This window comes from Candoia aspera, chromosome 1 (genome assembly GCF_035149785.1).
Source record: "Candoia aspera isolate rCanAsp1 chromosome 1, rCanAsp1.hap2, whole genome shotgun sequence".
NCBI classification, from domain to species: Eukaryota; Metazoa; Chordata; class Lepidosauria; order Squamata; family Boidae; genus Candoia; species Candoia aspera.
In genome coordinates this window covers 228269144-228286593 of record NC_086153.1, presented here as the reverse complement: position 1 = coordinate 228286593, position 17450 = coordinate 228269144, and the positions used below count along the sequence as shown (strand labels likewise).

General features: G+C 40.8%; 1 protein-coding gene across 1 annotated transcript in view; it reads right to left on the bottom strand.

Annotated features, from left to right (window-relative positions):
- Positions 1-11281, bottom strand: part of SLC4A3 (solute carrier family 4 member 3) — a 58607-nt gene extending 47326 nt beyond the window's left edge. Inside the window, exons 1-3 of the mRNA XM_063288967.1 lie at positions 11152-11281; positions 5979-6131; positions 2687-2843 (exon numbers count right to left, since the gene is read on the bottom strand). Coding sequence (XP_063145037.1) covers positions 2687-2843; positions 5979-6032 — 211 coding nt within the window. The 5' untranslated portion in view covers positions 6033-6131; positions 11152-11281. The remainder of the gene's footprint in view (positions 1-2686; positions 2844-5978; positions 6132-11151) is intronic.
- Positions 11282-17450: the final 6169 nt, after the last annotated feature.

Genomic DNA, 17450 nt, shown 5'->3' with positions numbered 1-17450 from the left:
CAGAGAGAAGAAAAAGAAACTTTTCTGAACTCTGCCTTTTTAAATGTGCAAGCAGCTTTCTTTTGGCTGTGAGGCCAAAGACTTTTCAAAAACAGTTCTTGGTCAGTGTACTGGACTCTGCTGGGCTGCACTGGTCTGTTCTGGGGCCATAACCCTTGATGGAGTTTTTAAAGGTTAATAAAAGAACTCCAAGCACCTAAGAGCAATCTTGCAGAGTAGAAGTGTGAACCAAAAGAGAACTTGCACATTAAGCTTAGTTATGTTCAGAAATAAATTCAGTCTTTACATAGTAGTTAGATGAAGAAAAATAGAGATAGCTTACTTTTATTCAGTAGATCTGGATACAGGTAGGTTCATAGTAGAAAGCACTTAATCACCACTGGTTCTTGGTAGCAGAGGATGGTTGGGAGAGGGCTGCATTCCTGCAGCACCTCCTGCTTGCATGTGTGCCAGAAGGGTAATGGAGATTGTTAATCCCCAAGCCCAAGAAGAAGGAGGAAGTGGAACTCAGGTGACCCACGTGACTTCCCACAAGCACAATAGAGATGCATTTGCTAAAGAGACCCCCTTATGCTTATGAGACAATGTTGAGTTGACCCCTGATAATTCCAACAAAGATGATAGAAAAATGGCAGCTGCCAATCAACCCAGGACAAAATGACAGCCCAGGGCAGTGACCAGCCCCTGGAGTGAAGGGGGCATGCCAGGCACTGTAGCCAATCAGAGTGGGGCCTTCACTAGATGAGAAGGAAGTACTGGCAACCATCTGCTTAGAACGGCTTATAGCTTAGGACAGAAAGCAGCAGTTTTGAAGCAAAGCCAAGCTTCAAAACACAGGCAGGGGATGCATTTGCAGTGGGAGTAGATGGAAGACAATGTCATCTGTCTCTGCACTCAAGAAGTGGTAGGTGGCCTATACTAGTGATGGGCACAAGCAGATATGCATCTGCCCTGAGAGATTGATATCACTAATAGCTTTAGTCTATCACTGCTAGCAAAGCTTTCTGGGTAATTATAGATACAATCCCAAGATCCCATTGGTTTAAACCTGAAAGGGCAGAGTCATCATTTAAGAGAAAACTACAAAGGAAAGATTGGTTAATTTTGCGAGATAGCTGAGTAATAATTATGAGCTGCCCAGAGTCATTGAGAGTTGGGTGGCATACAAGTTTAATAATAAATTATTATTACTATTATTATTTCAAATAAGATAAAGTGATTTGATAAAGTGGTTTAATTGCAAAGGGAATTGAAATTTATTCCTGTACAGCACTTCTGGTATTTTTTATTCTTGCACTGTAATTGCAGTTCTAGAACCTTCAAGCAACCACATGCCAATTGCTATATTGTCCTAAATACAACATAAATTAAAACAGCAGCTTCTGTATCAGAATGACACATGTATGATGACATTGTACTGAATTACATATACATTATGACATCAGATGCAGGTAGGTAAGTCACGACAGTAGTGTGATGACATCATTGGGGCCTCCCTTGCCTCCCTGCAGATGCCCATGAATTAGTCTGCAGAAAAGTAACTGAAGCTTTTAGCACCTTCATAAATCTTAAGCAACATTTGGATAGGCTGATTATAAAGTTGTAAGCAAGACCACCAACATGTTTCTCTTTGCACAAACAGGAAATGTTGGTTTGCATTGTCTAGTTATGTATTTAGCCCCACACTTGCCGCTGTTTATTGTTTTGCATTATGGTTCTAACTAAAGAACATTTTGCATTTAAATATTAGCACGTTTTGTTCTAATCAAATTTTGTGAGATTCAGGTAGGTGGAGGTTACATAGCCAACTGCTAACATTCAATAGATCTGGAATTCTGTGTGCATTATCAGCCTACACACACTGCCTATATCTGTGGCAATAAGGTAAAAAGGATGGAACTGAAAAGAAATCTTCCCTTCTTCTAGCACTAACATTTCTAGAACCCAAGTATGTTCCATATTGATGGTTCTTTACATAACTGATTATCTTAAACTAATTTAAAAACAACCTTAGGATCGGGATAAAGATAAACATAATGTAAAAAAACAAAACTCACAGTATTTTGTAGCTGTTATGGGAGCTCTAATTGTTCCAAGATCATGTCTCCTATAGATATAATTATAGGTATGCTTGTCTGCCTCTCAGTAAGACAGAAAAAAAAATGCTGATTGAAAGATAGGAAGATCTAAAATGCAGAATAAGGTCCACAAAAACATTTTGCACAATTATTGTCTAATAAAATATAATAGTATTTTAAATGCCAAATATGTGAAAATGGCATTCTCAAACCCTTCTTTTCTTGAGATCAGCTTTCATTGCCAATATCTGGGATTTGCGACAGAACTTTTAGGACCAAAACATGTACACATCTGCTTCACTATCAAAGTTCCACAGTCTCAAATTCTTAACATTAGCTTCTTCTATGTTCGAAGTTCAACATTTGTTGAAATATTCCATTTGTTTTAGTTTTAGCCAGGATGGATATACTGTATGCTGCACTCCATTATATACTGTTTAGAATATAGTAATCCATAGCAGGATAACCTAGTTATTAATCTGCTTTATAGCATAGAATATGCATTTGGGCACAGGCCTTTCATATCATTAAATATTGTTCCTACCTGAAGGCTGTGCTTGGTCTGTGGTCTGACTGTAAGCTAGGACCAGCTTACAAGACTTACGTACATTCAAAGTCGGTCTCACAGTAGCTGCGGCCTTGCTTTTCCTGGTCTTGTAATGCAGACTTGCTGATCAGGTCTCCAAACCGTTCAACAGCCAAGGTCTTGTCCAAATCCTCGTCATCCTCTGTGCCAGGAAAGGCTGCCTCATCATCCCCACCATCCTGCACATCAGTCAATAATATCATCAGCCAAACAAAAGAGTGTCTCAGTACCATCCCTTATTCCAAAGGGGCATTGAAAGTGCATGTTCTCCTCACTTTGTCTGCTTTTCCCAAATAGCGCCCTCAGTCATATTTCCCCACTGTACAGCCTCAAAACAGTAGAAGGCATTGTAGGATTGTTGACCCCGATCCCAATTTCAAACTTGGACCTTTCGTTTGACTGTGCTAACCTGGTTTGCCTTCATCTCCAGATTAAGAATCTAGCAGAGCTGGTTGCTTGGATATCTGTCCAGTTATCCCAAAACTGTAAAAGTGAGGAGACTGTGCCTGGGTGTATCAGTTCCAGACCCTCCTTTACCACCCTCATTCTCCACTCCCTTCAGGATGAATCTGAGTAAATCTGATATTTAAACTGTCAAGTTCCATTCCAGAAGAGGGAGACCCTGGGATCTTCTGCCTCTTCAGGGAAGCAGGCAGGGATAGCACAGGTCAAGGGACACGTAGATTGACCCTGGAATATACAACTGGAGGAGAAATATACGCAATATAGATCACTGTACTCCACATTACATCAATCGGGAGTATCCTGCTGGCTGCCTACAAGCCCTTCTAAGACCTGAAGTCTTTTTCTCTCATCTCCCTTGATTTCTTTCTGAGTCTTCATCACAGGGCCCAGATACCAGATCCTCTCCTCTGCCCCAAAGTCTCCCTCTTTTTTGTCATTTCTACAATTTCTTCATGCCTCCAGCCTCAAGGATATAAACTGAGAAGAGGACAGGAAGAAACAATTGTGAAAGTTTAATCTTGGGAGCTCTCTCAGTTTGGGGACTTTCAGATCTTCAGCTCCAGCCACTGGTAAAAAAACATTTCTGTCAATTTAGCCTGAAATGCTGGTGCCAAGCTGTTGTGGACTCCTCAGTTACTATGGAAACACAGTAGGCCCAGCAATGGCAGGTCTTTGCTGAATCAGAGGAAGCAAAACAGGTCTTAGCTCTCCAAACACAGCAAGAATAATTTAGCTTTAGAGAAATAAGGTGAAGACCCTCATAGGACTCTGCCCTTCTGTTGCCCAGACAGGTGAGTTTCTGCATCACTACCACAAAGGCAAGGTGGTTACCTCAAGTTTTAATTAGAGACAATTTCCATGGAGGAAGCTGGGTTAATCTCTTGGCATAAACGTAACAGAGAGTTCTGTGCCATTTCAAAGAGTAACACTTTTATTACGGCATAATTTTTGGTGACATATAAGGAGCATTGTTTGTGAAAGCTTACTAGATGCTGTTATAGATTTGTTAGTATTTACAATGCCAGGAATTCTTTGTTAATTAAAGACAAGGCTTAGCCTTGGAACTGGTTTTCAGTGACAAAACTAATTCTCACTATGTATAAATTATGACAGGACACGAAGCATATTTTAGAGCATACTGAGTAGTTACGCCCCATCTTAGAAATAACATGACTGTCGGTAAGGACACACAGGTGAGTGTCCTAAGGGACTTCAACCCCTCGACCCATTATTTTAGACATTCGACACTGCTTTGTAATAGTATATGTGATGGCTTTTGAAGCAGCCTATCAGTAAACAGTCAATTTGCTTTTGGTGTAAGGCACAGGGCTGATACAGCATCAAATTTCCTTCTTATGGAAAATTACAGAGAGCCATAGAGCTAGAGACTCCAAATGTTATAAATTACATCTTAATGGTTTCATTTAGCGGACTTCATTTGGGGACTAAAAATGAAACAAAGGACAGCCATTTCTTACAGAAGTATGTTTTTCAAATTCAAAGTGGTTTGCTTTCTGTGTCGAAAATGTGTAAGACCCATTTTTTAACTATATATCACAAAATAAATCCCATTACCTGTTCACTTGGGGCAATTTTGTAAGCATAGCAACAGGGTAACATTATAGTTCCAGACTGACCTACTCTTCCAAGTAGTTAGGTATTATTGACTTGAATTAAACTGTAGATTCTTGCCATATTAGCAACAGATCAACATTATATAGCATGATATAACAGTTTCTCTTATTCTTTGCCAACTGCATTGTATGTAATACTACTATTTTTATTATAAAACAATAGTAATAAGACAGGCAGTATAGAACTTTATATGATGCAGCCAATTATATAAAATTTTCTGTTCACAGAAAGTTAATTTCTCTAGTCTTTGAAATATCACAAGGAAAGCACACCAATGTAAATTTAGAAAAAAGAAGTGTCCTCGTCTTTCCTGCAGCTATCTGTACTGTTTGAAAGCCTCTCTGAAGATCAGGGTGGACTTCCTAAACAACATAGAATGAGAAGAATCACCAAAGTCTGTCTGAGGTCCACCCTATTAGACTATTTATTAGATTTATATTCTATATTTCCTTAAGATGCTCAAGGCAGCATACATATTGCTCCATCTCCTGTTTTATCCTCACCACAACCCAGTCATATAAATACGGCTGCGAGATTGCAACTGGCTCAAAGTTATCTAGTGAGCTTCTGTGATTGAGGGTGGACTTGAACCTAGATTTCCATTACCTTAACTGCAATATAGTTAAGGTAATGGAAATTACCTGCACCTTAAATATTATACCGCACATCTCTCTCCCAAAAAGCTCCATATTCCTCATTCCACTAGGAGCCCTCTACTCTCTAGAGAAGATTTTTGGGGAATGCAGATGATTGCAGGGAGAAGAAGAAGATGATAAACCTATTTTCCTATTTATTGCTAATATCCCATTTCCGAATACGAAAAACGCAAAATATTGGTAGTGACTTCAAGGGAGTAAATTGTTAATCTGTTGCAGGAAAAATCAATTGAAAGTCTTATGGCACTTTAAAGACTCAAAAAACTAGTACTAAGCTAATGTCTCAGTAAATCTGTGTAGGCTTTAAAGTGCCACAACATTTTTCCAAGACTTCAAATCTTTAAAGTGCTATAAAACTGATAAAAACAACCAGTGGTATTTTTCAATTATGGGACCAATGAACTTCTTAGTCTAACACAGTGCTTGGACTCAGAAGAATGTGAGTGACTTCTAGCTAAAAGGCTTGTATTTCAGTAACTTTTCCTAATTTCCAGTTTCCATATCTTTCCATTTTTGCAATGCTTGAAAATCAATCATCAAGGCATTTTTTAAAATTACCTGCTGCACATTAGTGAAGATACCTCCCACAGGAGCAGTGTTCCCAGCTGCCATCTTGGTTTATGATCTATGGGCCGTCATGCAATGTTTGGGCAAGTATCAACCCTTCTCTTTCATTAACAGGCATCCAATAAGTCTGAGGCGTGGCATAACCTGTGGAGAAAGGACATAAAGCATTGGCAAGTGGATCAGAGAAAGGGCAGGAAATTGTAACTACAGCTATGATGATTAAGAGCTAATGGAAAGTAAGAGCCATTGTTCAGAATCATGCAACACCTTATGCATGACACTGAGTTCTAAATTATTTATAAGCACTCAGAAAAGGAACCTGGATATTATTGTGGACAGTTCAGCAACTTGCTTGGCTCAGATTCCATATGGGTAAGTGTTAGGATGTACAAGGAATGCATAGCACAATAATAATTTAATAATTCAGAAAATCATGTGCCATCTTAGTCACTAGTTCCATGAAGTAATGAGCAGAATGGGACTGAATGTCCATTGGATGATCCTGAGAATTAACTGAGTAGACTGGGGACTAAAACAATACGAGATCCCACAACAGATGTTTGCAAATAACAAACAGCAAACAGAACAAATAATACAAGAGTTAAATGGCAGCCATTTATAGCTAATCAGAGGCGTAGTTATCTCTCCATTTCTGTAATCCTTATGTAGCCACTGGGTCTCACAGAGCAGCATCTAGTCTCTGAATAGCTGTCTTGGGATTTTCTGACTGTTCTTCAAAATAGTTGGACAATACGAAGAATTGCTTTCTTTATCTTTGATTTAAAAAGGACTTGTGAAAGTATTTTTGTTTCCCACTGGGCTAGATTTAATTTTTTTATAATCTGTTTCAAGATCAGATGCTGATCAATGTTCAGTTTGTATCTCTGTAAATTGATTAGAGGCAGCCAGTTAATAACTACAGATAGTTTTCTTGAGAAGAATCAGGAGCAATCATGTTCTTTAGAAGAACAAGCAACTGTCCCACTACAGCGGAGTTGTTTGTTGCAAATGGACACATTAAACTAATTGTAAAGACTTAGTAAGTAAACAAATTACAACATTAAATAAAATTTAATTATACACATATTTTAGATTTTTAGATTGCTGACCTGAACCAGAAATAATTTAAGAGTTCCTAAAAAGGCCATGCAATCAGCTCATCTAAAAGCATCACTTTATTATATAGCAACTGTTAAAAAACTTACCTGTGCAAGTTTGTAAAATCCTGGATTGTGTGAAGAATTTTATGAAATGCTTAAATTAAGACAGTTATAGCTTTGCTGGGGGGAAAAAACTGCCCTTGGGCAATTATAGATATTGTCTAGAAGAACAACACTATTTTATTATAATGCTCTAAATGGTAAAAATTCTTGAGTGGAGATCAGTTCCTGATGACCATACAGACACAACCATGCAGTTTTCTTGGTAACACTATACGCAACTACAATAGCGAACTTTAATTTTTAAAAATGCATTCCATTTTTAGTTTTGATTCACTTACAAAACTTCCAAATAAGGTTTATAATAGTGTGGCCTGCTGTTGATAAACTATTACCTCCTAAATAGTACTAAAATAAGCTTCATAAATTTTAGAGAGATTGTTCTGAGGATGTCATTTACAGACTTCTTGCACTACCTGGATGGTAGCACCTCGATTCTGAAATATCCTCCTCCAAGGGATACAAGTGGAACAGATATTATAATCTTTCAAGTGCTACATTAAGACTTACTCGTTCTGGCATTTTAGAAGGTCATATTATTATAAGTCATCCAAGGGAGGACCGTTTAGAACCAAGTTGAATACTTTATTTATTTATTTATTACATTTATGCCACCATATTCCCACAGGACTTTCAGTGCTTTTACAGGAATAGACAAATAACTAAAACATCTGCGTTCCATTTAAAAAAAGAAATGTTAACAACATACAAAAATCAAATTCCCCTGCCCCTAAAAAATAGGTGTGAGATCCCAAGTGTCCTCTGGAAGAGCTCTGTTTTCAGCTGTTTCTGCAAGGTAGCTAATGTCAGATTACTCTAAGATTAGTCTTAGATTAGTCTAAGCTGAAGTGGGAGGCCATTCTAAAGAACCGGCGCTGCTACAGGAAAGCAGTGTCTCCAAGCCTCACCCCTGCCAAACCTCCCAAAAGTGGTGAACTACCAGCTGCTTTTTCCAGCAAGTTTGAATTTGTCAGGCCAATTCTAGTTTGTGAACACAGTCCTGAAAGCATAAATTAAACATTGGTCTTCTATTCACTTATATTATATTAATAATTATATTATTACTTTGGATGATAATGCTCAGAGTACAACTCTGGAGCTTTCTTTTACGTAATACCACTCATCTATCCAAAGGTATACATATCCTTAACATCTGATTATGCTCTTATTTTCTTTGCTGCTGGTATGTTCTCTCCCATGTGCTGAGACAGCAAATTTTGAGATCCAAAATTGTATTCCGACAGATTTGTCAAATAGAGATCCCCATCAGTTTAAACCAATATTCCTGACAGGATTAAGAAATCATGTATTGTACAGCACTGCAAAAGTTCTAACATTTTAAAATATGAAGCATTATTATGCAAATTTAGTTCTATTAAGTTTGCTACTGTTAATTCTGATTGGCAATAGGTCTCTAGAAACTCAGGGAAAGATCTTCCTTTCCTTAAAATTCTGAGCACAATAAGACTATCATGTTTCCTTTCCCATTTCAATCTCCATATTCACTGCTCTATAAAGAGCAGCAAGTGATGCTAAACCTAAGGCTTTTACAACTGCATAGCAGAGAGAGGAAAGACTTTATAATGGTGGGAAAGAAAAATAAAATAAAATGTGTTCTCTTCCTATTTTGGGAAACTTTTATCTCACATACGTTTGGAGACATATATATCATCCTAAACTCATTAGAGGAGGACTGGAATAAGAATGTCATAAATGACTAATAACATAAATGGATTTATTAGGAGTCTCCTACTTGAGCACACCGGCACCAAGGCATTCTTAGATCTTTCCAGACATCCACAAGCCATCCTACCCAAAGACATTTTTTGCAAATCACGCACTTGAAAGTTGGGAGACATATTTGAAGAGTCTGTTCAAGCTCAAAGAAAGAAAAGGCAAGAACAGTTGAGGGCTCATTGTGGAGTGCTGGAGTTTGTGGAGATGTGATGAAGATGTGTGGCAATAGGATTGGGAGGAAAAGATAAGTGGCCAGTAGATTATACATCATACTCATAAGCTAAGGTTCAAATGGTAACTGTTCTAAAAGGCAGAAATTTAATCACTGGAAATTTGTCCATGATGGATATTTGGAACTGCAGGCACTCAGAGGATAGAGAGAAGATGCCTAAGAGGAATATCACTAAAAATAGGATATAGATCTGTGGAAACCCCACCCTTGATACATAACTCCTGAGATAATGGCCTAGAGTGTAGGAAACAGGAAAGGGACAGCTATGAGATCAGGAGACAAAAGGGTTCTTTGAGAAGCAGTAGCAATAGAGGTGTTTTTTGTTAACAAGATGAAGATTTTTAGATGATGATTGGGAATTTCTTCTCTTTAAAGTAGGGTTTCTATCTGGTTTTCCTGGCAGAGCTCTTGTATCCTGATGAGCAGAAATTGAGGAAATGATGCTTGGAAATATAGGAAGCTGCTCTATGGGGGGTCATCTAACTTAATACTGTCAACATTAACCAATACAGTCCTTCAAGGTTGCAGGCACGAGTTTTTCTAGCCCAACCAGGAGATGCCAGGAATTGAATTATGAGGTACAGTCTTAAGAAACACAGATGAGCTTCTGATGTGCGTACTTCTATTAAATAATTGATTGACAATTAATGTATTAATAAATGTGTTAATTTATTATTATGTACTTTGGACACTTCTTCTAAAGATTGCTGTTAATGAGTCAGATGGGCCACTGGCCTAGAAAATAAAGTTACAGAATAGTTACTGATTCTTAAGGCATATCAGTCTTGCTTGCAGTTTATCTTTCTCTCATATTAACTGATATTCTCTTACACAAATAAGAGTCTGGGTAATCAGTATCAGACCATTTTGCATTCAGACTATGGGCATACCATATTTTTATCTGGCATTTATCCACTGGTGAATGTAGTAGAACACTGTTCATAATTTAGGCTTTTCAGACCTATTGCAATGAATAAGGAAACGCAATAGGAGGAAGAAGAGGACAGATTTGATTAGAGACAGACGTCACTCGCAAATTATAGATTGTTGGTGCCAAAAGGAAACAAGGAGAGAGGGACTGAATATGCGACATGGCAAGAAACAATTGCTTAAAATCTCACATTGTGCATATCTGAAGTTCGGATCTTACCCTGATGAGAAATGGATGAAGACATACAGCATGTACAGAGGCACAAGAGAGAGATAATTTTTACATGTGGTTTGCTATAGTAAGAGGAATTGCCTTCTGTGAGTAGTACTGGAGCTCACACCCTCCTCACAACCACACCCTCTGAAACTGAAGTGTTGGCCACTAATTCCAAATATGCAGAGTTGATGACAGAAATGTACCTTGTACTTGTTCAAAGATGGTCTATTCTTTGTTACTGCTACATTTTCTGTCACTGAGCCCTGCCATTGAAAATAGTTTCCAGAGCCAAGTTTTACCTCAAATAAAATCCTTATGAGCAATAAGGAGATGGTGATTCCTTGCCTGAGGGGTTGCATTGGTTCTCGTCTGGTCAGAGGACTGCAGATTTAACAAGCAGGACACTACTTGCACTTCCTCTGGCATGCCAAATAGACTAGATCGTATGCTGCTGAGAGGTGGGAGTGTACATACACTTGCCCTCGCACACATATGTGTGCCTCAGCCCTTTTCTCTCTCTTGCATTCACTAAACAATTGTACGGCATACTTACATCCTGCAGTCTACTACCCTGGCAGAGGCTTAGAATGCCCTTTCTCGCCAAAAGGATTTGACACTCTGATGATTGGAAGCTAAAAACTCTTCTACAATGAGGCAAAGAGAAGAGGAAAAGCTCTTCTAAAGGGATCCTATCATAGAAACCCAGGCGCTGCTTGATGGGGGAAATCTCTGCCTTGCACCTGGTCACGTCAGGGTAATGGAGATGCTGGATCAGAATGGGAGGGAGGCAGGCAGGAGGGGGTGGGAGGAAAAGAGGTTATACAGTACCTTGCAGCTGCTGAGAAGGAGAGCTGCTTGCCTCCAGCCAGGGGTCCACAGAATGCACACTGCTGCAACTGCCTTTTTTGTGCCCTCCTTCCTCCTGAAGATCACTCAACATGTGTCCATTTCCCTGCTAGTGGCTCAGGTAGGGTGGCTGGGCTAAGACACCACCACCACCACCTCCTCTTCAGCGCAGCAGCTTTCTGTTTCTACCGCAGGCAGCCATCCACCGCCACTGGCTCTGCTTAGAGACGAGCTGCACATTGGCTGCTCCTCTCCTTTATTTGAAATTCTGTGTGGTGGTGAGCTGCAAGGCTATGAGTCACTCGCTGTTTTTTGCAGAAGCAGACAGCAGCTGAGCAAGTGGCTATTCTGGAGAGGGAGGGTCACAAGTAGCTTCTCTGATCCAGGGACATTGGCATCACTGTGCCTAATTAGCATGGTACTGGGTTGACCCTCTGTACTTTGTGGGTGGGCACCACAGCATACTCTCATTTATGCTTGTATGTATTCTCCCAGTTCCACATAGTTGTGTGTGCATTCTATTTCAGTGTACAGTATTCCATATACGATGTGAGAGTTATCGTGGTCTGTTGGCTAAGCCACTGTCAGTGAGTCACTGAATGTTGCTTCCTCTTAGGAATTCTTTAGTCGCCCATCTCAGTCTGCCCCCTTCCCCCCCATGTACCATGAGGGATAAAAATACTTTCAGGGCTGTTGTAAGAGTGATTACTGGACAATGCATGTGCAGCATTTAAGCATGTGTTACAGTTTTATTTGTAATACAAATAAATAATCAACCAATTAAAGAATTACTCTCACATGTACTATAAACAACAGAAAATTCTTGCTGATAGACTGTAAATGCATTGACATGCATAGGTGTACATTTAAAGCAGCTTCTAGTTTTAACCCGATACTGAAGCCAGGTTAGAAGTTAGGGAAGGAAGGGTATTTTGGTTATCAACTGTAATAACAAATCTGTCCTTCATACTTGTCTTTCTTGTTAAAATCTAATTATTAATGCAGTTTTTTCCCCTTGGAAATTAGAGCTGGTTATTTGACCCTCAGCTATTTTCTCAAAAGGATATAAGCAGGAATGACAGGAGCAACTGTTGGTGCCTTATAATAACTCATCTAACAAGAAAAGCCTTGACATGAAGATTCAAAATTTCTCTCTAAGAGCAGATGAAGCAGGTAACATATTAAAGATTCTAAGGGCACTTCCACCTGTCAATGCTTTTACATTTACTCCCTAATCCTCTGGAGGGCATTTCTACACAAGGCACAAGACTTCTGTGAATCCCAGAAGTTTGGCAAGTGAGCCAATCTTCTGCTGACTCAAATGTAACCCAAATCACTCTCACTCACACACAGAACAATGTCAGTCTTTTTATAGTGATGAAACTCTGCAGAGTAACCATTTCACCATTGGAGGAACTCTGCTTCACCCCTCCTTCTGGCTCCAGAGTTTCAACCACACCACTGGCCCTTTAACAGATATGCTAAGTGCAATGTGATGGACTTGTCTGCCTCCTGTTTCTCTTTCACTGGAGTGTGTAGATATGCAAAGCACCAAGCTGCCTGAGTTTTTTTTAACTCTTTCCCTTTTGCATTCAGTGAAGGGTTTGGGGATATTCCAGTGGAATTGAAACTTGCAATTAATGTAGAAGTGCCTTTTCCATAACTTCCTTTGGCCTAAAGGTACTGTATGATTTTATTTAGAATTTGTTGCTTCTTCTTCCCCACCACTGCAGTCTGCAACCATGGTTTGAAGCACTGGAAGGTTTTTTGTGTGTGTGTGCTTTCGAGTCAGTGTTGATCCTTGGTGATTGCCTGGACTGGTCCCTGCAGTTTTCTTGGCAAGATTTCAGAAGTGGTTTGCCATTGCCTTATTCCTAGGGCTGAGAGAAGGTGACCAGCTCAATTAACCCAACTCAAGGTAGGACTAGAACTCAAGGCCTCCCGGTTTCTAGCCAGGTGCCTTAACCACTACACCAAACTAGCTCTCTACAGATAGTCCCCGCTTAACGACCATTCATTTAATGATGGTCTGAAGTTACGACAGCCTCGGAAAAAGTGCTTTACAACTGGTATTTGCACTTAATGGCTGTTGCAAACCATCACATCACCCCTGTGGCCACACGATTGCAATTTGGGCACTTGGCAGCCGGTTTGCATTTACAACCAGTTGCAGCATCCTGCAGTCATGTGATTGTGATTTGCAACCTTTTTGCAAAAGGTTTTTGCAAAATGTCTATTGGGGAAGCTGGATTCGCATAACAACCATTGTAAAAATGGTTGTAAAATCGGGTCTCATCATGTGGTGACTCACTTAACAACTGCACCGCTTAACCAATTATCTGGTCCCTATTGTGGTCATTAAGTGAGGACTACCTATATGGGGAAAGTGCTTGGCTGAAAAACTGGTGACATGATAAGGCCTACCTTGTGGCAATGAGTGGCAAAACGTCAATATTTCTCCGCTCTTATTGTGTCCGCAGAATGCCGCCTGGTGGCCCTGTTTAAGATCTCTCATTCCCTTTTGGGTAAGGTGGACTCAGTTACCCACCTACAGAGCTGTGCAGAGGAGTTTTCTGCGCATCCGCAGGATAAAATCGTTCAGATCTGTTCCAAGTTGGACTCTAAGTGTGAGGCACAGTCTGAGGAGATACCGAGGGAGGGTACTTACCAGGTTATCTGGGATCGGTTTGATCCTGTTGGGCCTGAGGAAGTGGACAGGATCCTCCAGACTGTGAATGCCACCACGTGCCATCTAGACCCATGCCCTTCCTGGCTGGTAAAAGCAGCCTGGGAGGTGACATGTGGTTGGGTCCAGGCGATGGTTAATACATCCTTGAGAGAGGGGGTGTTTCTGGCTGCCTTCAAGGAAGCTCTGGTATACCCCCCCCTCAAGAAACCATCACTGGACCCTACTGTGCTGAACAATTTTTGTCCTGTCTCCCACCTTCCCTTTTTGGGGAAGGTGGTTGAGAAAGTGGTGGCGTTACAACTCCAGAGGATTCTGGATGAAACAGATTACCTAGACCCCTTCCAGTCAGGTTTCAGGCCAGGATACAGGACAGAGACTGCATTGGTTGCGCTTATGGATGATCTCTGGTGGGAGTGGGATGGGGGGAGTGCATCCATCCTGGCTCTTCTTAACCTCTCAGCAGCTTTTGATACCATCGACCATGGTATCCTTTTGGGACGGCTCAGGGAGTTGGGGGTGGGCGGCGTGGTTTTGCGCTGGTTCAGCTCCTTCCTCCAGGGCCGGTCCCAATCTGTGGTGATAGGGGATGAGAGGTCCGACCCTCGAACCCTCTTGTGTGGGGTGCCGCAGGGTTCGGTTCTCTCTCCTCTTGTATTTAACATCTACATGAAGCCACTGGGTGAGATCATCTGTCACCATGGGATGAGGTAGCATCAGTATCCTGATGATACTCAATTATATATCTCCATCCTGGGTGAGGTAAGCGATGCAGTGTCTGCCCTGTCTCAGTGCCTGGCAGCTGTGGGTGCCTGGATGGGGAACAACAGGCTTCAGCTGAACCCTGGTAAGATGGAGTGGCTGTGGGTTGATGGCTCTTCTACATCCAGGAAGTTCTTCTTTAGTTCTGGATGGGGTTGCACTGCCCCATTCAGACCTGGTGCAGAACCTGTGGTCCTCCTGGACTCGTGACTCCTGCTTGAAGAGCAGGTGGCAGTCGTGGCCAGAGGGGCCTTTGCACAACTTCGTGTTGTGCGCCAGCTATGCCCTTTCCTGGAGTGAGATGCCCTCCGAACAGTCACTCATGCCCTGGTCATCTCCCATATAGACTATTGCAATGCGCTTTGCATGGGGCTACCCTTGAAGTGTACCTGGAAGCTTCAACTGGTCCAGAATGCAGCCGCGCGGTTAGTTATTGGTGCCTCTAGATCGGCACATGTGACAACACTCCTGCGCGAGCTGCACTGGGTGCTGGTTTGCTTCCGGGTCCAATTCAAGGTGTTGGCTATCACCTTTAAAGCCCTACATGGCATGAGGCCAGGGCACCTGAGGGACCCTCTCATCCCCATTACATCGTCCCATCCCACCTGGTCATGCAGAGAGGGCATGCTACGGACCCCGTCAGCGAGGGAATTCCATCTAGCAGGGTCCAGGAGGCGAGCCTTCTTTGCAGTGGCGCCCACCCTTTGGAACATTCTGCCCCCGGAGGTGAGGCAGGCACCTTCGCTCCCAGCCTTCCGGAAGAATTTGAAAATCTGGTTCTGCCACCTTGCTTAGGATGGGAAGGGCAATAGCTCTTCCTGGGGGTGGCTGGCACCATAGTACCCTCCCCATTGAATGAGAGCTTTTCGCTACAAGGATCCTATATTTATCTATTTATAATGATGGTCTGTATTGTAATTTATGTTTTGTGATTTTATTTTGTTGTAAACTGCCCAGAGTCCCCCTTCGGGGGAGATGGGCAGTGACAGAAATGTGAAATATAAATAAATAAATAAATGTTTCTTTAACAGCTTTCAATGGGATTTTTAATAATATGAGGAATAATGTGTGGTAGCCAGACAGCATCAACCCATTAAAAAAAATGAGTGGGAGGGATTACCAGACAAATGTTCCAAAAGAATTCTAAAAATTAATTCAATTTCCTTTTTGGATGGAATGGATATTTTTGTGATTATTGTTCTAGAACCAACATTACTTTGCATGGGGCATTAACTGAATGATAAATTTTTGCGTGCTGTTATTGGTCATGTGGGCGGAGACCACTGGTTGTGATCCCAGCTTCTAAGGTCAGCGGAGTGATCATTGGTGAGTTTAAAAGTAACTCACCAATGATCCAACTACCTTGGAGAGGTAAACAGGGTTTCTCAACCAGGGTTCATTGGCACCCTAGGGTTCCATAAGAGGTCACTAGGGGTTCCCTAGGAGATCACAATTTATTTAAAAAATTATTTCAAATTTCGGCAACTTCACATTAAAGAGGTAAGTTTCATTCTTTTATTTTTAGTTTAAGAACACTGTTAATGCATATATATAGGCCTACACATGAAACAAATATAAATTTTGTAACTTCTGGCCTATATTTGAGCCTGAATGTGCAGGGGTTCCCCGAGGCCTGGAAAATATTTCAAGGGTTCCTCCAGGGTCAAGAGGTTGAGAAAGTATGGAGTAGAGCATGGAAATGAAGCCTGAGAAAATGTCCTCAGAAGTGGTTTGAAGGAGATTAGTGGCTGTCATCCAAAGACTTGAGATGTTAGTAACAATGAATGAAAATAACTGCTTCTCCTGAGCTTCTGCAGGTCCTGTAGTAACCCTCACCAGAAAAAACAGAAATAAAAACAGTCTGGTGCTTTGCATGACTGCTAGTGCAGAGCAGAAGACAAGGGAAAACTGATCAAATGCATCTCAATTTCACCCTGCTCTTTTTATCTGAGCTGCAAAGGACAGTTTACAAAGCTGTCAAACTAGAATTTCCTTTAGAGATCTGAAGCTCAGGAGACAGGAGCAGGGATCTTTCCAATAAGGAAAGTAAGCCACTGGTTTCCCAGGGGTTTCAACTAACTAAACCAAGCTGCAGCTGAATCAGAATGAATTAGCTCAGCTCTTCAGCACTGTTGGCATCGTAAGAACACAGAAATCTAGTGTGCTTCCAGTTTAGTGCAGAATCACACGGGGAAGCGCCCAAATGCTTCAGGGACCAAGAAACTATCCATTTTCCATCAGCTAATGGGTTTATTATTTCTCCTCCCTAATTTTTAATCCCTTTTCCTAAAGCTTGCTAAATGGTTTATTTTTATATTATTCTCATTAATATGGGATCCCAGCTCTTAATATTCTCTGGTTGTGATTGTAATTTAGAAAATATGGATTATGGATAGAATTAGTAGCTATAATTACAAACTGGGGTGGAGCACCATAAATAAGTATAAGTAATTGTTTCCATACTTCATTGATATATGTAGTGAGCAATTTCAGAAGCTCACCCAAAAACAATTTAGTGGCAGCTGATTTTTATTTTTTCCCCACAACATCCAGACTGTTTAAATGCCAGCTGCACATTTTAAAATAATGCAAGGGAACCATGTTCAGGGCCAGTATGCTCAATGGTTATGAATGAGAACTGTAGTTTTGCATCATTTAGAAAGCTGCAAGTTACCCATCCCTATACACCCAGAAGACAATAGCAAAATTAAAATGGGAAGTACACAAGAACAAATGAATATGGTCATGAATATTATAGAATTGTGGTTTACAGTGGATGTAAATAAAAGAAAAAATGATTGAATTTTTGCTAATGTAAATCATAATCTAGTTT